The sequence below is a fragment of the Delphinus delphis genome, chromosome 10, assembly GCF_949987515.2.
Source record: "Delphinus delphis chromosome 10, mDelDel1.2, whole genome shotgun sequence".
Classification (NCBI taxonomy): Eukaryota; Metazoa; Chordata; class Mammalia; order Artiodactyla; family Delphinidae; genus Delphinus; species Delphinus delphis.
Window position 1 is genome coordinate 31611991 of NC_082692.2, and position 21162 is coordinate 31633152.

Below are 21162 nucleotides of genomic sequence, written 5' to 3' on the forward strand. Positions count from 1 at the left end.
GATTCTTAACCACTGGGCCACCAGGGAAGTCCTATGAGTTGTTTTTAAATTATTAAAAAAATTTTTTTAGATTCCACTTGTGAGATCATAGTGTTTGTCTTTCTCTGTCTGAGTTATTCCATTTAGCATAGTGCCCTCAGGGTCCATCCGTCTTGTTGCAAATGGCAAGATTTCTAGTACATTTTGACCCCACTTTCTCAGAGACCAGAGGACGAAGCTCTGGAGCTATGTATTCTAAGGGACCTCCGTTCCCTGATGTGGCCTCGTCTTTGCAGTGCAGGTGGAGGGTGTAGAGAGGGGTCTAAAGGAAACGGGGGCAGCTGCTGTGGACAGTGGCAGTGAGTCATCCAGAGGTGAGCTCTAGATTACCATGTGCCCTCAGTCAAGGGCACCCAGCTTGGGTTGTGCAGGGTGCAGGCAGCATGGTCTAGTGCCCTTGCCCAGCAGAACCCCACCTCTGTGAACAGAGGAAACGCCGCATGCTGAGGACCAGAAGAGCAGAGCAGAAAATGTGGTTACACACCACTGGGAGACGGCAAGGACGTCACGAGAAAGGTCTCCCAAGCATTAGGCTGGGGAAGGAGGCAAGTGAAGTTGAACGAGATTGAGTCGGAAGGGGCTGGTGAGGGTGTGTGTGCAGAGAGCAGACTTGACAGGCAGGAGGAGGGAGCAGCCAGGCCTGGCTGTAGCTGGGGGGAACTTTTGTTTTAGAGTTTGGATGTGGAGGAAGGTGATGTAGGCATGTTTGCATACATGTTGGATGCATGCATGAAGTAGATATGTTTATTAAGTGTATGCTAGTTCATCTCACTTTTCCAATACAGGGCAGTCACGTGCTAAAATCCTGGGATGCCCCTCACATCATAATCTGGGTGAATGATGCCCCTTTTAGTTGTTCAGAGCACAAACTATACATGGGGCTCTGCTAAGTGTGGTGACGGTATAAGCAGAAAGGGTAGGGGGATCCAGATATAGTTTTTTTTTCTTAAGATTTTATTTTTATTCATTTATCTATTTATTTTGGCTGCGCAGGATCTTATTTTGGCATGCGGGACCTTTTAGTTGCAGCGTGCAGACTTCTTAGTTGCGGCATGCGGACTCCCAGTTGCGGCATGCATGCAGGATCTAGTTCCCCGACCAGGGATCGAACCCGGGGCCCCTGCATTGGGAGCGCGGAGTGTTACCCACCGGACCACCAGGGAAGTCCCCAGATATAGTTTTTGGACGTCAGAGAAGCCATTTAAGCCTAAACCGTTTTGTGATCTAAGCCTGGCCACAATGCTTGCCCTTGAACAGGTCTCAGTAATAATGATCGTGAGGGAACAGAGGAACGGAATGACTTAGGCAAGAGAAGTAAGAATGGCAGAGATGATAAATCAGTTGTAAAGACTCCCAGTTCTGGTTCAGCGGTAGAGATTAGCCTGAAGCACTCAACCACCAGCTCGACTGGAACCTAAGAGATGGTGATGTTGACCTTTTCTGGCCCTTGTGACTTCAGTCAACTGAAGCTTGGCCTCTGTTGACTTTTGCCCAAATTCCATGCTGAATTCTCCTCTGCTCAAGCCCCGTCATGAATATGCATGTACCCTTAGTTTAGAACGTCCCCAGTTTGGCTGTTGGGGACACACTGCTTTGGGAAAGATCTCCAGGGTCCTCCTTACTCGCCGCAAGTAATAAATCGTCCCTTCTCCTGCTCTTTGGCTTGGTTGTGTCTTCTGGCTCGACACCCAACAAGAGGGGAACCCAATTTTTAGGTAACAGTAATGAGTTTACCATCTGTGGGAAGCACAGTACTTCACCCTCATAACCTCAGTCGTCCATACAGCAGCCCCCTGAGACAGGCACTGTCACCCCCATTTTTTTTTGGCCGAGCCACACGGCTTGTGGGATATCTCAGTTCCCCGGCCAGGGCTTGAACCTGGGCCATGGTAGTGAAAGCCCAGAGTCCTAACCTCTAGGCCACCAGTGAACTCCCTGTCACCCCCAACTGACAGATGAGAAAAAGGAAACTCTGTTAGAGAAATAAAATAATTTGCCCAAGGCCATCCAGCCAGAAGTTGGCAGCATCTTCCGCTAGGGCAAGGGACAAGGATGGGGTGGGGTCAGCATCTTGCTGGGCTCCCCAGAACCAACTGGGCACTGCCGGGTTCTCTCAAAACTCAAAGGACCTGCTAGTTTTCTGGCCTCTCCCAAAGGATCCCTGACCCACCCAGGGACCTTTGCTCCTTCGCTGCTCTGAGGAGAAAAGGTGGTGGTAGAAAATTAGGGTGGAGGAATCAGTCTTAAGACCCTCATTAACAGAGTGTGACCTTCTCTCTCAGACAAGACTGCAGAGGGGAGAGGATGGGAGAAGAGAGTGGCAGGGCTGGAAATGATTCCTCGGGAGGTGGTGGGGGAGGCAATGGAGTGACAGTGATGGGCAGTTATCACAGAGGAGGCAGGGGGCAGGGCTGGTGCAGGGAATCAGTCACCAGACCCAGGAAGGCTGGAAGCCCCCCACGCCCCCAAGCATAAGAGGAATGGGCGTGTTTAGTGCAAATAGAAGGAAGTCTTTGAGTCCTTACTGCAGGAGGAAACGAAGCTAGCTACGCTGGGAAGCTGAAAGTACACAGACCCAGGACGGATCCCAATTCTTTTGGGGTTTAGATTTATTCGACCCTAATCTAAGGGAATTTGGAAGTGGTCTGTATGCAAGAGGCTGAAAAGCTCGCAGGCACAGTTCCCCAGAGCGGGAAGCCACGGAGCGATCTGGAAGGACAGGAGAAGTGCAGTTGGGGGACACTGCTGGTGGTCTCAGTTTTCGCACTGCAGCAGGAGGCTGGGGGCTGGAAACGGGGCATCTGAGGCGGAGACTCCAAGGTCAAGGACTGGTGAACCAAGGATCCCTCCACCCTTCCGGTGAGGACCATAGCCTGGCAGTCAGCAGTTTTTTAACAGTAAGAATGATTTGAATCTGAACACCTTTAAGGCAGGAATGAACTCACCCACGGCCACTGTCCCCCACCCCTCTCAGCCACACATCTAAGAGGGCCAGTTCCTTTCTATGACTGGCTGACTCCTGCCGGTGCAGGATTTTTGACTTTTGCTAGACCAGCAGTGTCACCTTTGGAGACTCCAGTTTGAGGAAGGAGATGGGAGGGGCGGTTCTGGGTCCTGCGGCTCAGCCCTCCTGTCGGATGCTGCTCTGGGTACCGCGCTGCGTAAGGTTAACAGACAGGGACTCTTATGCCTTTAGCATCCCAGCCGCTGCCCATAAATGACAACAGCGCCCTCTAGCTTCTGTGACAACCACACATTTCCAAATGCTCCCTGGATAGGGGGTGGTATCACCCCAACTGAGAGCTCCTGGGTGTCCCCTCTTTGGTACTGAGGAAATGACTTACACCCCTGCCAGTCTTTTTCTGGCATAGAAACACAAGAGACACAGAAGCCAGTGGCATGTGTTGTTCATTATAATAATGCCCTTGAGTTGGGGGGAGAAGGGAGGAGCCATGAAACAGGCCAGCGTTGAGTAGGGTAGGAAACGTGGACAGCCTCCCCAGCCGGGGACACCGCAGAAGTGTCACTTAATCTTTAGTGAAATGTACTCAGAGAGGGAGGGAGACTGTGGGGGAAAAACACTTTGCGCTGGGAGGGTGGGCCTGGAGGTCCTGCTGCTGGAATAAGCACGGCATCTCGGCCGTTCCATCAGCAGAGACCGCAGAGTTGAGCGCCACAAGGAGCACCCCGGCCCCCAGGCCAGAACCCGGCGGCGGGGTGGTGGGGGGGCGGGGCGGGGCAGGGGGCGGGGCCGATGGCGGTAGGAAGCCAGGCTCCCGCAGTGACTAACCCCACATGGTTATCTGCAGCCACTGTGGGGCAAGAAGAACATCAGAGGATGGGTGAGGTGGTGGTGGGGCATGACGTCTGGGGAAAGAGAAGGGCCAGTGGAGCCGCGGCGGTGGGGGTGGGTGCCTGAGGATCCTTTCCATGTACCTGGTTCAGGTTCAAGCAAATCTGGCCAGTATTGTTAGGGTCCATGGTTAGAAAGTACGCTGTTTCAAGGAGGAGACAAGGGAGAAGGGTTGGGAGCTGAGTCAGTGGTCTGCAAGACCCCTTCCCGACTAGGGAGGATGTCAGAAAGGGTGTAAGAAGCCGTTCCTTCCCTCTTCCCAGCCAAACCCCCAGCCCAGCAGGGAATTAATGGTAAGGACTCCTACAGCCTTGCTCTGAACCAGGGCCTGTTCTGAGTGCTCTCCAAATACTATCTCATTTAATCTCCGCCTCCATTCTATGCAGGCTGTACTGTTATCTATATTTATAGGTAAGGCAACAGAGGCACAGAGAGATAAAGTGACTTGCTCAAGGCAACAGAGCCAGCAAGTGGTGGAGCTGGGATCTGAGCCCAGATCATCTGTGCCTGGTGGAGGGGAATGGTTCTGGAGCAGTGCTCTTCGTGTGGGTATGTGGGGAAGGCCGGCGATCCCCTGGCCCAGGGTGGGGAGTGGGCAGGTGCCTGACTCACTGAACATGGCCTTCAGCCTCAGGAAACAGCTGATGAAGCTGTCAAAATCCATGATCATTTCGTCATTTGCATACCTGGCCACCAACACTTGTGTCACCTTGTTATTCAGTTTGATGCCTGGGAGAGAGAGGAGTGTGGAGGGGGAGAGTCCAGCCCTCTGACCGCCGCTGCCTCCCCCGTCCCTGCCCCAAAGCCCTCTCCTGCCCCTGGCCACCTGCTTTCTCAATTGCCAAGCGCATCTCATAGGAGTTCAAGGTGCCTGAGTGGTCCTGGTCACACTCTCGGAAGATGTCCTGAAGCAACAGGACAGATGTGGTAGGGCCGTGTGCATGGCACGGTGGCTGAAGTGATGAAATGCTTCACGACTGCTACCCAAGACCCCGGGGGCCCCCTACGCTGGCCCACCCGCTGAGCTCCAGTATTCCTATCACCTGGTGACTGTGGGGTTACTTCCTGGCACCCTGCCCGGGGCTCTCTGCCTGTATCCTTTACGCTGGCTGATACCTGGACTGTGCTGGTTATTGAATATTTTGACTAGTTAATACGCCAACACATCAACGGCTCCATCCTGGTGTGTGTGTGTGTGTGTGTGTGTGTGTGTGTGTGTGTGTGTGTGTGTGTGTGTGTGTGTGTGTGTGTGTGTCTAGTCAGGGGCTCCTGTTCCAGCTCCATCCTTACTAGTCCTCTTCCCTCCGGAGGACCTCTCTTTCTTACCTCCATAAACTGCCCCCTCAATGCCCTTTACCGTCCATTTCTTGATTTTTCTCCACAGGATCTGGAACTCCTGAAGCCCCAGTTTGCCAGAGCCATCTTTCTGGGAGGTAGTCAAGGATATAAGAGGAGGGTGGGGAGGGCATCCTGGGGGCTGGGAAGCAGAGGGACTCACCGAGGTAGGGCACAAGACCCAAGGGGCCTGTATGGTAACCATGGTAACAGCCGGAAGACCTGGCATCTTTTGTTACCCCAGCGCCTAATCCCCACCCGGAAGGAGGGCATGGCTGGTCAGAGATGGCCACCTTAGGGCCAGGCTCAGGGGTAGGGGGCTGGGGCAGGAGAGCACTGGACAGGACTGCCCACTGGACAGGAAGATACATCCAAGAGGTTGACCATACAGCGGCACACGTCCAGGCTGAAACCCTTGGTTTTGAGGTTTTTGACTGTGAGGGAGGGAAGGGGCAGGAAGAAGGGGAGGGATGAGCAGGGTGTGGTCGGGGTTTGGGGGGAGAGGTGGGGGGTGATTAAGGGTGGGGGGAAGGGTTGTGAGTGGGGGATGGAAGACTCACCTTCGGAGAACACCTTGTTGAGCAGCTTCTGTAGCTCATATATGCCCACCTCCTTGTCCTAGAAAGGGGGACCGTAAACCCCGGCTCTGGCCCCTTCAGCCCCAAACCACCTCCTTTCAATCCCCCAGCCCTCTGCCTCTCACCTCTCCACCGGCCACTATGTGAAACAAACGTATGAAGTCCTGGTCTATGTCATTCTCAGAGATGTTCTCCTGGAGGGAAAGGAGTGGGAGAGGGACACAGTCCAGAAAGTTCTTCCACACCCCTACATGCCGCCCCCAAATCCCACCCCCCACAGCCTCCCCTCACCTCTTGGAGAAGCTCAGCGATGTTGGCTTCATCCAGTTCCCTGGGCAGAGGTGGATGAAGGTTCGGAGTGAGCAGGGGTCAGGGAGACAGGGATTCCAGTGGGATGGTCAGGGAGGTCGTGTCGTGTGTCTGCAGCAATACGGAACGGGCTCCGTGCGATCTGGCTTCTGATTCTGGCTCTGCTACTACCTGGGACTTCCCTGCCTCATGCCTAAGTTTCCCTGACTGTACAATAGGGACGGGGGCGGGGGGACCCAGCTGACTGCCCCCTGAGCTTGAATCTTACAGCTCTGGGGCAGGTGGCCTTGGAGCAGTGAGGTGGGGCCCCTCACCAGGACTCGCTGTGCTTCTCCGTGAAGACCCGGAGCAGGAAGTCAGCATCCTTGTGCGGCTCAAGGGTGGAGGGAATGATGATGTATTCCCCCGGAGGCAGCCGGAGGTGGCTGCTAACCTCCCGTGAGTTGGTGAAGATCTCTGAGAAGCCCAGGTCCTGATACTTCACGAAGAAGTCCTTTTTCAAGTGGACGTCCTGGAGGTTCTGAAACTGTACGTGCCCTGGAGGTGGGTACAGGGCCCACAGGGGAGGGCAGGGAGGGAGGGACCCCCCACGGTGATGCCCAGCTGGGCAGGGCTAGGGAGGGCCTGGACCCTGCCCATCTGGCAGGTAACCCCAGTGTGGTCGTCTCCTTCCCTGACCCTCACTCAGGGCCCAAGGGGGCTGGAACTCTGACCCAGTGGGCCCCAGAACCCTTCCCCGAATTCCACCCCTTGCCCATCCACATGCCAGGAGCGGGGCGGATGTCTGCCCAGAATCAAGCCCCACGTCTTCTGTACCTCCTTTGGGACCTGGGAAGGGAAGAGAGAGGAGGGTCAGATCCCCAGGATGGTGAAAGGGCTCAGGCCTGTGGAAGCCAGGGGGTGCTAAGGGCACTGGGATGCTGGTGGTGGGGAGGGGCGTGGGCTCTAAGAGCTAAAAGTCCCAGCGTTAATAACACTTCCGCTTTGAATCTAGAAAAATGGCACAGATGGACCAGTATGCAAGGCAGAAATAGAGACACAGACGTACAGAACAAACGTATGGACACCAAGGGGGGAAAGGGGTGGTGGTGGGATGAATTGGGAGATTGGGATTGACATATATACACTAATATGTATAAAATAGATAACTAACGAGAACGTACTGTATAGCACAGGGAACTCCACTTCGCTGTACAGTAGAAACTAACACAACATTGTAAAACAACTACACCCCAATAAAAAACAATAACCCTTCTGCTTTGGATGGCAAAGTACGGTTTACACAAAGTTTTGCGAAGGGGAGATTTTTGCCACTGCAGGTTAAGGATGGGAAAGAGAACCCCCCAGAGGTGAGATAACTTGCCCAATCTCACACTGCTGAACAGTTGAAGAGCTGGGATAAAAAACTAGGAGAGCATTTTCCATGGAGCGCTCATGTCTTGCAGGAAGTTAATAGGAGATTATTGAAACCGAGGAATGAGCACATAGAAGTTTGTAAAAAGGTGAGATAAACCAAGATAAATAGGTTGGGCTCCTCCAGGGATGACCAGAACCTTTAATATACTGATGGCCCCGTGGAGCTCTGGGTTGGGGTAGAGAATACAGCCTTTCCGGGCAGGGCTGTGTCTAACCTTGGAAATGGCTTCAGGTGTGTCTGTTAACCTGGGGGACTCACAGCCTAGGAGGAGGGCAAGGCTCGTGTCTGCTTCTGTTCACGTTTGAACCTCTGCAGACTGACTGGGGCCTGGCATGCAGTACGTGCTCCGTGAATATCACTGACTATGTAAATGAATGGACAAACGGGCATTTCTAGGATTTTGCAAAGCACCGTTTGGGAAATGCTTGTCAGAGGTTTCTCTTGGCCGGAGTCCATGCTCCCATGTGGGGAGGCTTGGGGGCCGTGGAGAAATCTCCGAGTGTGTGGGAACTGGTGTGAGTTAGGACAAGTGACCTCACCTCTCTGGCTCCCAATCTCCTCCCTCTTCATTAAAGGCGTTACTATTCGAAAGGCCTTGGGAACAATGCCTGGCACAGAGGAAGTGCTCCCTAAGTGTTTTAGATTTTACAAATCTGAAAAAGAAAACTGTCAGCCCTGCCTCAAAAGCGCAAAGCACCACTCCAGAAAGAGACAGGGCCGAGATGGCCAGCGAGGATTAAATTGGGAGATTGGGATTGACATATACACACTACTATATATAAAATAGATAACTAGGACTTCCCTGGTGGCACAGTGGTTAAGAATCCGCCTGCCAATGCAGGGGACACGGGTTCGAGCCCTGGTCCAGGAAGATCCCCACACGCCATGGAGCAACTAAGCCCGTGTGCCACAACTACAGAGCCCACGCTCTAGACCCCGCAGGCCACAACTACTGAGCCCGCGTGCCACAACTACTGAAGCCCGCGCGCCTAGAGCCGGTGCGGCACAACAAGAGAAGCCACCCAATGAGAAGCCCACACACCGCAACGAAGAGTAGCCCCACACTTGCCGCAACTAGAGGAAGCCACGCGCAGCAACGAAGACCCAACGCAGCCAAAAATACATAAATAAATAAACAAATAAATTTTTAAAAAATTTAAAAAATAGATAACTAATAAGGACCTACTGTATAGCACAGGGAAAACTACTTAATACTCTGCAATGACCTATATGGGAAAAGAATCTTAAAAAAAAAAAAAGTGGGGCTTCCCTGGTGGCGCAGTGGTTGAGAATCTGCCTGCCAATGCAGGGGACACGGGTTCGAGCTCTGGTCTGGGAAGATCCCACATGCCGCGGAGCAACTAGCCCCGTGAGCCACAATTACTGAGCCTGCGCATCTGGAGCCTGTGCTCCGCAACAGAGAAGCCGCGATAGTAAGAGGCCCGCGCACCGCGATGAAGAGTGGCCCCCGCTTGCCGCAACTAGAGGAAGCCCTCACACAGAAACGAAGAGCCAACACAGCCATAAATTAATAAATTAATTACTTTTTTTAAAAAAAGGCAAAATTCCTTAAAAAAAACTGGATATATGTATAAGTACAACTGATAAACCTTGTAAATCAACTATATTCCAATTAAAAAAAAAAAGGAAAAAGGAAAGAGACAGGGGTGTGGAGGCAGTTGGAGGGTGTCCTGGTCCCGGGGCAGGTGGTGGGGTGGGGTGTGCAGTGGTCCCAGGGGTGAGGCCATGGGGAGAGCAAGAGTGGCTGGGGGACCAGCTGGGCACACACGGAGTAGATGACAAAGCCGATGGTCTGCAGCTGGGCTCCCTGGGGCCGTGCCCGCCTCCAGTTCTTCTGCATCAGGGCCACCAGGCAGGTGCAGACGGCTTCGTCGTCTTCTGGGGCATCATCCTCCTCGGGGAGAGAGATCTTAAACTGTGGGTTGGTCCAGAATGTGTCTGTGGAGGAAGCAGGTCAGGATGGCCCTGCCCTTCCCAGGGTGGACGGGCTTCCCAGCCAAGTGCCCGCCTCCTCAACGGGGCCCAGGTGTGCGGTGAGTCAGTGGCCCAGCCCTTGCTCCCTGCTCCCCTGAGTCCCCTCGCCCACCAATGTAGCTCCGGCAGCCCCCTGCAGTGCTGCCCCTCCTCCAGCTGCCCTCGTAGAAGGTGGTGTGCCAACACCTCTTGTAGTCCCCACAAAGCGTGTCGGGTATCAGGTTGCAGATTTCCAGGAGGGTGAAGTTGTCCAGGAAATCTCCGTAGGACATCCTGTGGTGGAGGGGAGCGGCAAGAAGCCCGCGCGCCTAGAGCCCGTGCTCCACAACGAGAAGCCACCCAATGAGAAGCCCACGCACCGCAATGAAGAGTAGCCCCCCACTTGCCGCAACTAGATGGGCCAGAGCCCATCAGCAGCACACCCACATCTGTAGGCGACCCCCAGAGCCTCCCCATCCAAGGCACAGGTGGGACAGTGGCAGGAGAGATGAAAGGACTGGGTATGGGGACAGAAGGTGGTCCTTCTCAAGCGGCGCTGACCAGAACTCTCCGTCCTCCTTCCTGTGCAGCAGCTGCCTCTGGACGTCTGGGGCCACCTCTTCCCACTCCTTGGCACTGGAGCAGAGACAGGCAGTGGAGGGGCAGGGGGTCGGGAGGCACCTCGGTCCTCCCCCAGGGATGCCCTTACCCCTGAATGTCTGCCTACTGGGGGTCCTGGTTAGATGGAGAATCTAGAGGGGAAGGGCTCACACTGGGCGCAGGTGACTGGATGCCAGTCGGTCCCTCTGTGGCATGGCCTTGCTCGTGGGCCTGCTCTGTGCTCTGCCCCTCCCCCCAGAGGGCTGCTCTGGGCACCTACTTGTCACTCCAGGCTCCATTCCACTCAATCCGGCCCCAGGGATTCCGGACCCGAATCAGTGTTTCCATCCTGCCGCGGTACAGGACCTGGGTGGGTTGTGGGCAAAGGTTAGGAGTGTAGGGTCACAGAAGTCCTCCTCCTGTCCCTCTGGGTGGGGTGTAGTGGTCAGACTCACATCCTGAAGGCCGGTCACTGAGTAAGCATGTCCTTTCACCAGCATCCTTTCCGTCAATGACTCCAAGTCACTTTGGCTGTTGATCTACGCAGAACAGAGAGGAAGGAAAGGAACTCAAGGTCTGGTCAGAGGGATGGGGGCACCTGAAGTGAGGTGACAACTCTCTGGGTTCATTTTTTTTTTTTTAATTAAACTTTGTATTTTCCAATGATTGTAGACTCACACGCAGGTTCCTTTTTTGTTTTTGTTTTTTTTAGTTGTGGCATGGGGAATCTTTTAGTTGCAGCAGGCAGGATCTAGTTCCCTGACCAAGGGTTGAGCCCGGGACCCTGCATTGGGAGCCCCGAGTCTTACCCACTGGACCACCAGGGAGCTCCCTCACATGCAGTTTTAAGAAATAATACAGAGAGATACGTGCACCCCATATCCAGTATCCCCCAGTGGTAACATCTTGCAAAACTATAGCACAATATCATGTTTTTTCTTTTTTGGCCATGTCACGCACATGCAAGATCTTAGATTCCCAATGAGGGATCGAACCCTTGCCCCCTGGCAGTGGAAGCGCTGAGTCCTAACCACTGGACTGCCAGGGAATTCCCTATAGCACAATATCAAAACCAGGATGAAGATGTTGACACAATTCGTCAGTCTTATACAGATGCCTCCACTTTTACTCGTACTCATTTGTGTATGTTTTATGCATTGTTATCATACGTGTAGTTTTCTGCATCCACCACCATCACCACAATATAGAACATTTCCATCACCAGTAGCATCCCTGGTGTTGCCCTTTTGTAAGCAACATCCACCTCTTATGACCCTCTTCCCTAACCTCTGACAACTCCTAATCTGTTCTCCATTTAAAAAAACTTTGTCATTTCAGGACTGTCATATAAATGGAATCATACAGTATGGAATCTTTCGGGATTGGCTTTTTCCATGCAGCATAATTTCCTTGAGATTCATCCAAGTTGTTTTGTGTGTCAATAGTTCATCTCTTCTTATTGCTGAGTAGTATCCTCTGGTATGTACGCACCTGTCCAACTATTCACCCTTTGAAAGACATCTAAGTTGTTTCCAGGTTCTGGTTATTATGAATAGAGCTGCTTTGAACACTTGGGTACAGGCTTTTGTGTGGACATAAGTCTTCATTTCTCTGGGATAAATGCCCAAGAATACAATTGCTGGGTCTTACAGTAGCACTCTGGGTTCATTTATTTATTTGAACAAATATGTGTTGGGTATCTATTGCATGCCAAGTACCATCTTAAGTCCCAGGACCCAGCAGTGAATGAGACAAATAAAGTGACTGTCTTCATGGAATATGAAAACTGTCTGGAGAAGATTTGTTGTGAATATACACGTCGATAAGTAAGACAGTTTCTGATCATGATAAATGTTGGGGAGAAAATCAAAACAGAGTAGAGAGGAAATGGGGGGCAGGAGCGGCTAATTTAGAAGGCTAGCCTGAGGAAGGGCCATTTGAACTAAAAGATGAATGAGAAGGAGCTAGTTATGCAGGTATTTGGAGAAAGAACTTTCTAGGTGAAAGCAACAGCAGGTGCAAAGGCCCTGAAGCAGGACCAAGCACGGCTTACTTCGATGGAGCACCCCATGAGGGATGATCGCTCTATGGCCTTTCTAAGCATCCTCAGCAGGTTCGGAGGGGGCTTCCGGAGTTGGAAGCTCTGGGTCACGCCCCCCGTGAAGTCCTCAAAGCCCTCCACCGTGTTGCCCCCTGACAGGGCTTCATAGGATCCGTTCAGCCTGTGGGCACAGAGAGGGCACCGTCTGGGCTCTGGGATGCAGTCGTGAGCTTGGACCTCAGAGGGTGAGGTGAGGGAAGGGAGGGATGCCCTGCCGTCCCCCTGCCTCTTCCCCTGATTCCAGTTGCTCCCCTAGCCCCCGTCACTGCCGACTGTCAGAGCAAGCCTGGAGGCCAGGCAAATCGCCAGGCTGGGGCACTCACTTGGCGTACGCCTTCTCCAGCAGGGCACTCCAGAACTCGGTGCGCTCGGCTGAATGCACGAACACCAGCTTGCCATTCTTTGTGGGCAGCCGGTCATCCACCACCACGTCCATCCACTGCCCAAATTGCCAAATCTGCGGGCGGCAAGGTGGGTCTCAGCGGGGCGTGGGGCATCTGTATGCCCCAGGCCCCCTTCCGAGCTCAGACACACATACATGCGCGCACGCGCGCGCGCGCGCACATCACCCTCCCTTCTTGCATGAAGACTCTGTTACACGAGCGCCTCCTGGTGTCAGGTTCAGTGACACACCAGTAACAGAGGGCCCCCCACCCCTCCGCCGCCGCCGCCGCCGCCAAAGAAAGGCAGTGAAAGGCCTGAACCTCCCCCCAGCCTCACCTCCAGGTTCTGCCATGGCCTCCAGAGGGACCCACCCACCTTTTGACCTTGGCTGGACTTTTAGGACTTCTGAGGTCTTAAAAACTCTTGGGACTTTCAGAAATATTTTTATGACATGAGGAATTTGTCCACATGTTGAATAATTTGAAGAGCAGATTACAAAAATTACATGACAGAAACTCCCAATGTCATATGCGCACATTCACATACACACACGTATACGTGCATATACATATGTGCGTGTATCTACCGAGAGAAAGACAGAGACAGAGGGAGAAGCAGGAGGAAGAGGAGGAGGAGAATGAATCACAAACTGATAACTATTTCCTTTGGGGGCTTTAAAAAATTAGCTTAGGGCTTCCCTGGTGGCGCAGTGGTTGAGAGTCCGCCTGCCGATGCAGGGGACACGGGTTCGTGCCCCGGTCCGGGAAGATCCCACATGCCGCGGAGCGGCTGGGCCCGTGAGCCATGGCCGCTGAGCCTGCGCGTCCGGAGCCTGTGCTCCGCAACGGGAGAGGCCACAACGGTGAGAGGCCCGCGCACCGCCAAAAAAAAAAAAAAAAAAAATTAGCTTACAGAATTTCTTTAGTGAGAGGATATTTCTCTGATAATTAGACAAAAATCCACCCTAATAAATGTTGTTTTTTTCAAAAAGGAAAGAAAAAAGGTAAACTTCAAAGCATGTACTAATTCTTTCTCTCTCACACACGCACACACACACACACACACACACACACACACACACACACCCACCCCTCATACACAAATCAACTCTGGCTTTCAAATCGCCCTTCACCTGAAAATGGAAGATACCAGCATAGTTTTTCTTGAAGCTCTGCCCCCTGGGCACCACGCGGTACAGCAGTTCGGGGTACACTGTAAGGGAGCCGATGGCAGCCAGCAGCCAGCAGTCCCCTGGAAGGACAGAAGGGCTCCCCGTTTGAGCACTCCCATGTGTGTGGGTCCCAGAGTCCAAGCCCCAGAAGATCAGGAGCTGCTCTGTGGCCCCCTCCCCGATGCCCTCCCACTGCAGAAGGGCCAGCTCTGGGGGTGAGTTCTCCACCTTTCCTGTGAGGCGAGAGACTCACAAATCAGAGCCAGACGTTCTTGTTCTGGGATTTGGGGAGAAGGTGTTTTTGGCCTTGGTCTTACTCCTCCCTCTGGGACCTGCCATCTTTGGGGGACAGCCAATCGTCTCCTGTCCCTTGAACAAGGCCGATCCCCTTCCCCATGGCCCCCCACTTCTACCCCATGATTACAGTGGTGTGGTGATCAGCCCCGTAATACTAGAGACCCCAGGGGCTCAGTCTGTACCCTCACTGGGACACAGGGGCAGGATTCTTGGGCTGAGGTCATCTGTTGCCATCTCTCCTGGGGAATCTCAGACCATGGGTGGGGCTTGGGGCAGGGTGGTGCCCTGAGGGGGTACATGGGCCAGGCTGTGGCTGAGGGCACTGGCAAAGCTTCTGTGATTACCAAGGCCTTCTGCTGCCTGAGGAACACTTGGAGGGGGGTAGAAGGGGGGAGAGGAATGTTAAGGACACTCTCGTCACCATTGTGGAAAGGACACCTAGGGAGAAGCAATTTTTCCTCCGGTAACCCTGGGCCCTCCAGCTCAGTGAGCCCCAGTGGCAGCTGTGGGACCTGCTGTCTCCTTGGCCTCTGCCCTACCCACACCCTGCCCTCTTCTCTGCCACAAATGGGACACAATTCAGCCCAGAGGAAGCCCACCCTGGCCTTCTTCCTTAAGATGCAATGAGGGGTTTGGAGGAAACCGGGGAATAGGACCAGGCTTAGGGAGGAAGTTCTCTCTGGGGGCTGTCCGTGGGAGCCTGCGGGAGAGTGGCCTCTCCTTTACCTGATACCCCAGACTTGAGGAAGTCGTGTCACTTGCAGTGGTTAGCGGAAGCCTAATTTCCCTTTCCTTGACCTTAGGCCGGATTGCGAGCTTGCTTTTTTTTTTTCTTTTTGCGGTATGCGGGCCTCTCACTGTTGTGGCCTCTCCCGTTGCGGAGCACAGGCCCTGGACGTGCAGGCTCAGCGGCCATGGCTCACGGGCCCAGCCACTCCGCGGCACGTGGGATCTTCCCAGACCGGGGCACGAACCCGTGTCCCCTGCATCGGCAGGTGGACTCTCAACCACTGCACCACCAGGGAAGCCCGCGAGCTCGCTTTTAACAGCAGAACATGGGGAAGTTACCGCCTGCTTCTCCTGAGACCAGGTGGTGAAGGCATTCGGGCTTCCTCCTTGTTCTCTCTCTCGGGCCGCTCACTCAGTGGGAGGCCAGCTACCATGTGTGGACACTTAAGCGTCCTACGGAGAAGCTCATGTGGCAAGGACCTGGGGCCACCTGCCACGTGAGTGCACCATCTTGGAAGGGAATCCTTCAGCTCCTGTGGCACCTCATGAGAAACCCTGAGCCAGACCAACCAGGCTATGCTGCTTCCTAATTCCTGCCCCGGAGAAACTGTGAGATGATAGATGTTGGTTGTTGCTTTCAGTCACTGACTCTTGGAGCAACTGATAACTAAAACAGCACCCTGCTTACTCCCAGACCCAGATGGCAGCAGGTAGGGGTGGAATCCGGATTAGGGGAGGAAAAGGGACACAGAAGAGCTGTCTGAACCCAGGGCTGCCAGTCCCCCAGCCTCAGGAGACACCCTGGCACTCTCCCAATTCACCCCCTGCCCCCAGCTTTCCTGCCCCCCACTCACCGAGCACCCCCTGGCAGATGTCAGTCGGGCTGACCCCATTCACAATGAATTGAGGATTGCTTGTGATTTGCTGCAATGAAGGAATAAAAGTTTCAGAGAGCCCAGGACACCCCCCTCCCAAGCTCCCTCCCACTTCCCTGGGGAATGCTGCTGTCTCTTGGAGTTCTAGGGGAAACATGGATGGGGGTGCGGCAGGGGGAACTTGGCCTAATTGTAGGCTGGGATGGCAAAGGTCAGTGAGTGACTTTCCCAGGGGTTTTCTGAGAGGTTTTACTTAAGCTTGTCCCGAACCGTCCCCTGCCTTGATGGAAATGGAGTCTAGTACAGAGCCAAGATAGGGCGGTGGGGGATTGGAGATTATCCAAGTGACTGGGACGTCACTACTACCCCCACCCCCCATGAGTCCATGCCTCCCTTCCCAGTGCCCACACGGGGCCGCTGCCAGCTGATGTTCTGCACGTGTTTGGAGTTGGGGCCCAGTTCCTTGAAGCCCAGTGAGCTGGGTTCAGCAGGGAAAAAGGGGTCCTTGAACAGCTGCCCCTTCCGTAGGCAGAGTGCTCGCAGCTCCTCAAAGCTCTGGTTGTTGTAGTTCTGGGCGTTGTGGTGCTGGCCCATGCCCTTGGCCTTGAGTCGGTTCTGGCTTATGTGAGCCGCCATCCCCTTGTTGGTGAAAACGGTCTCCGCTGAATAATAAAAAGACAAATAACCTAATCAAAAAATGGACAAAGGATCTGAATAGGTGTTTTTCTGAAGAAGATACACAAGTGACCAATAATCATATGAAAACTGCTCCACATCCTTCGTCAACAGACAAATGTAAATCCAGGTCACAATGAGATACTACTTCACACCCACTAGGACGGCTCTAATCCAAAAGACTGGTAACAACACGTGCTGGCGAGGGTGTGGAGAAATTGGAGCGCTCGGGCACTGCTGCTGGGGATGTAAAAGGGTGCAGCCACTTTGGAAAACAGTCTGGCAGTGCCTAAGTTAAACACAGAATTGCCATGTGATCCAGCAATTTCACCTCTAGGTATATATACTCAAGGGAAATGAAAATATATGTCCATACAAAAAATTCTGCACAGGGCTTCCCTGGTGGCGCAGTGGTTGAGAGTCTGCCTGCTGATGCAGGGGACACAGGTTCGTGCCCCGGTCCAGGAAGATCCCACATGCCGCGGAGCGGCTGAGCCTGCGCGTCCGGAGCCTGTGCTCCTCAACGGGAGAGGCCACGACAGTGAGAGTCCCGCGTACAGCAAAAAAAAAAAAAAAAAAAAAATTCTGCACAAATGTTTATAGCAGCAGCAACACTCGCAATAGCCGGAAAGTGGAGAAAACCCCAAATGCCCATCAGCTGATGAATGGACAAGCAAAATGAGGAATACACGTACGGCGGAATATTACTCACCAATAAAAAGACATGAAGTACTGAGACATGTTACGACATGGATGAACCTTGAAAACATTATGCTAAGTGAAGACAGCAGTCACAAAGGATCACATATTGTATGATTTCGATTATGTAAAATGCCCCAAACAGGCCAATCTATATAGAGACAGGAAGTATAATCATGGTTGCCTAGCGCTTAGAGGGCTGGGGGATTGGAAGTTGGTAGCTAAAGGGTATGGGGTTTCTTCTGCGGGAGAATGAAAAGGTTCTAAAGTCGATTGTGGTGATGGTTGCACAACTCCGTGAATGTACTGAAAACCACTGATGGTGCACTTTAAATGGGTGACTTGTATGGTATGTGAGTCATAGCTCAATAAAGCTGTTTAAAAAAATGACCTCCAGACCATGCAAACAGACACTGCCTTTTGGGGAGAGTGGAAATAATGGAGTGCAGCGGGCAGGAGGGCAGAGGGGAAGGGGCTGCTCGCGGGGGAGGGTCCAGTTAGGGAACGGCCCAGGGCGTGGGGTGGCTGGGTCTCTGAGAGGAACAGTCAGGCCGGCTGACAGGTCCTGAGTCAGCTGGCAGCTGGGGACCCAGGATCCCTCCTCCCCCAGAGGGACTGCAACCTCTTACACCCTTCCTGAGTATGCCTGCCCACACCTGTCAGCCCTCTGTGGGACTGACTCCCCACTGCCACCAGCAGGGGACCCAGGAGGAGAGCGTGGAGGAGGGGCGAGAAGAGCGGAGGTCACTCTGAATCTCCAGTCCTACCCCACCCAGGCACCCGGGGCCTGCGTCCCCCCGTCTCCCCACATTCTCAGCTGCCTCTGGAATAAGGAAGTGCTTGGGGGAAGGGAGGAAGGATGTGGTCTAAGTTAAACAGAGCCCAGTTGGGGCCGGGGTGTGGGAGGAATCCAGAGTGAGGAAAAGAAGGGGGCAGCTGCAGAGGGGGGAGCAGGGGGTCTCAGTTACGCTTCCTCCCTCGAGCGGACAGGGGAGAAGAGTTAGAACAGCAGAGATAACAGTCCTGGGCGCCTGCTCTGTGCAGGGCCCCAAGAGAGGGCCACGCGGTGCCCACGGTGACCGGAACCGGAAGCCTGAGCCCGGAGGTCGGTAGTGGGTCGAAGGTCACAGAGTGAGGGCTGGAGTGGACTAAGCCTGACCGCAGACCCCAGATCGGGCTTGTGACCTTCACCCTACGCTGCCCTGGAAGGAGGTGCCTCTCCACCATGGGAAGGCCTGGGGACCCAGAGCCATCTCCCCATCCTAGTCAACTAAGGAGGTCACGGGCCATGTGTAGCTCAGCTTATCTGATACCCCCTTACCCTTCCCATTACCCAAGCAAGCAAACCCATTCTCCCGTCCCTCACCAGCATCTCCTGGGACTTCTCTGGTTCCAGGAATGGCTCCCGTTCCCTCCACTTATTAGCCTGACAAACCCACACAGGTTGCCACGCACCAGCCCAGTGCCTTGGAGCACAGGCTGCCTTTGTTCTTCAGCTGCATTGACTGTTCCTGCCTTGGTGCCTCTGCTTGGAATCATTCCTCATCCCACACACACATCTGTCCACTGGGAAAGTCCTGGCTCAATGCCACCGGCTCGGCGAAGCCTCCCCTGACGCCTGTGCAGAGTCGGGGCTGCCCTGGTGTCCAACACTCTCCTTTATTATGACACCCATCCCTGCCTGGCCTGTCTGTCCCCCCCCACCACCGAGGTGATGAGATCTCAAGGGTGGAGGTGGGGTCTCCTGTCCACTGCTGGGTTCCCTCAGTCTTACACTGCACCTGACCCAGCAGGGGCTCAGAAACGCTTTCAGGGGATGAATGAGTGACTGTCTGCTTTGCAGACAGTAGTAATTTTTCATCTATGTTTGCAAATCTATGTTTTCTCTCTCCTGCCCCGCTCCCCAACTCCCTGTTCCACTCTAGCTCCACATGTATTTTGTTTACTGGTTGCCTCCCTCATAGAATGAATGCTCACGCAGGCAGGGATTTTGGTCTGTTTTGTTTGCTGCTGTATTCCTGCTGCTGTATTGTGTACATAGTAGGTGATCAATAAATATTTTGGGGCTTCCCTGGTGGCGCAGTGGTTGAGAGTCCGCCTGCCGATGCAGGGGACGCGGGTTCGTGCCCCGGTCCGGGAGGATCCCACATGCCGCGGAGCGGCTGGGCCTGTGAGCCATGGCCGCTGAGCCTGTGCATCCAGAGCCTGTGCTCCGCAACAGGAGAGGCCACAACAGTGAGAGGCCCGCGTACCGCAAAAAAAAAAAATATTTTGAAGGATGTTCTTGGCAGCTTCCGTAGGGAGGAGGTCGGTGTATCTCAGTTTCTCCCACAGGAAGAGGGTCCAATAACAATCTGTGAAAGGAATGGGTGGGCGTGTGGTTCATCCCTGGGACACCCCCATCCATTAGGGGGAGCCCCCCAGCAGGTGCCCAGTAAATGGTGGGACCTGCAGACTCCAGTCCAGCACTGTCCACAGGCCATGCTTGGGCTGGGGACCAAAAAGGGCCCAGCTCAGCCCAGGAAAGCCAGAGTGTTGGTGCAGGGAATGACAAAGGTCTTGGCTACAGCAGAGAGGTCTCTCTGGGGTCCCTTGGGGTCCCTGAGGCCTGGAGGCTTCTGGCCCCCACTAAGAAAATTTCATTGGCTGTAAGGATTAGGGTGAGTTTGCTGAAGAAAAACTTGGAATCCTGTCCTTTGCTTCTTCCATAAAGCCTGTGGCTCGTGATGAGAAGATAGTAGGAATCCTCCCTCAGTTATGAAAGTAACTAGCACTTACACAGCATTTGTAAAAGTAATAGTAATTAACAGAGTTTGAGGACTCAGCGCGTGCCTGCATGGCTCTAAACACTTTATGTGCATTAACTCATTGAATCCTCACAACAGCCCTGTTAGTTAGGTTTATTATTATCGTCTCCCTGCTTCAGAGGGAGAAACTGAGGCACACAGGCTGAACTTCCTCAAGGCTGCACACCTGGCTGGCAGCAGAGTCAGGGTCACACCTGGGCAGGCTGGTCCATGCTCTCACCCATTACCCTTACTGCCTTTCAGGGAGGGAGCCTCGGTGGAGGGGCAGAGGCTGTGCTGGAGAGAAGGACAAATGGTCAGCAGGTCTGGGGCCAGCCCTTCTTCCATCTTACTACAGCCTCTAGGTGGCCTTTCTTAAGCTCCTTCCCTGGGCTGGGAGGAGAGGTTGAGGATGGTGTTGGAAAAGGGGTCAGGAGGTAGCTTATTTCTCTTTAGCAGAGCTAGTGCCCTGGGCTGCACCAAGCCAGAGTGGGTAGCTGTGTGACCTTGGGCAAGTTGCTTAACATCTCTGAGCCTCGGTTTCCTCATTTGCATGAAGAGGTTGCTATATCCTATCTTGAAGTATGTATCAGGATTAAATAATGCAACATACATGAAAAAGACAGGTGTTCCATAGGTGCTCAGACAATGTTAGTTGTCTTCTCCCCGCTGATCTGGCTGGTCAACTAGTTAGTATTTATTGAGCTCCTAGCAGGATCACATAGCCCCCTGCATACCCCTCTGTCACAGGACTTAATGAGCATAAGGACAGGGTCCTGAGAGGAAGGACAAAGAACATCCCTAAGAGAGAAGAGAATCCAGAACTTGTTTTGTTTCACTGCTGGGTCCTCACCCCATGTTGCCAGCCGACCCAGGGCCCGCCCAGAGAAGGTAAGTCAGCGGTTCTCACCAAGGGGTGGGGGGTGATCGCATCCCCAGGGAACACTTGGCGATGTCTGGAGACATTTTTCATTGTCCTAACAGGGGACTGGGGTGTGGGAGCTACTGGCATCCAGTGGGTAGAGGCCGGGAAGCTGCTAAACATCCCACAGTGCACAGGACAGACCTTACAACAAAGAATTATCCTGCCCCCAAATGTCAAGAGTGTGGAGGGTGAGAAACCTGGACTAAGTGAATGGCCCAAGACCCCGCATGGTGGAGGGAACCCTCCGTGCCCTTCCACCATGGGGCTGCCCTCTGCCCGGCTGCCCCCAGGAGTGAACATGCCGAGCTCTCCAGGGGTTCTGGAAGGACCACAGAAGGTGCTGGTGTCTAAGAAAATTGGAGAACATCTGAGGGCAGACCAAGGCAGGCGATGAGGGTTAAATGTCACCTCCCTC

At 53.7% G+C, this 21162-nt stretch overlaps 1 protein-coding gene across 1 annotated transcript; it reads right to left on the minus strand.

Moving 5' to 3' along the window:
• Positions 1 to 3824: 3824 nt before the first annotated feature.
• CAPN11 (calpain 11) lies at positions 3825 to 16307 on the minus strand. The gene is made up of 21 exons (XM_060021266.1): positions 16071 to 16307; positions 15642 to 15711; positions 13723 to 13841; positions 12530 to 12663; positions 12159 to 12327; positions 10561 to 10644; positions 10386 to 10471; positions 10067 to 10141; positions 9639 to 9799; positions 9321 to 9490; positions 6931 to 6942; positions 6429 to 6640; positions 6097 to 6136; positions 5931 to 5999; positions 5788 to 5845; positions 5597 to 5661; positions 5250 to 5318; positions 4719 to 4797; positions 4505 to 4621; positions 3976 to 4034; positions 3825 to 3851 (listed from the first exon to the last, which is right to left on the minus strand). The coding sequence occupies exons 1-21, from the start codon at positions 16296 to 16298 to the stop codon at positions 3825 to 3827; spliced, it is 2103 nt and encodes a 700-aa protein (XP_059877249.1). The 5' UTR covers positions 16299 to 16307.
• Between the last annotated feature and the right edge of the window lie 4855 nt (positions 16308 to 21162).

Bases quoted from the DNA above. Each gene is read 5' to 3' on its own strand.
- CAPN11 (XM_060021266.1), bottom strand. From the start codon at position 16,298: ATGGCGGCTCACATAAGCCAGAACCGACTCAAGGCCAAGGGCATGGGC. The intron at 12,664-13,722 runs GTGAAGGGCGAT...TGCCGCCCGCAG, and splicing joins CTGGTATCTTCCATTTTCAG to ATTTGGCAATTTGGGCAGTG. The intron at 5,662-5,787 runs GTGAGTCTTCCA...CCTCCCTCACAG, and splicing joins CAACAAGGTGTTCTCCGAAG to TCAAAAACCTCAAAACCAAG.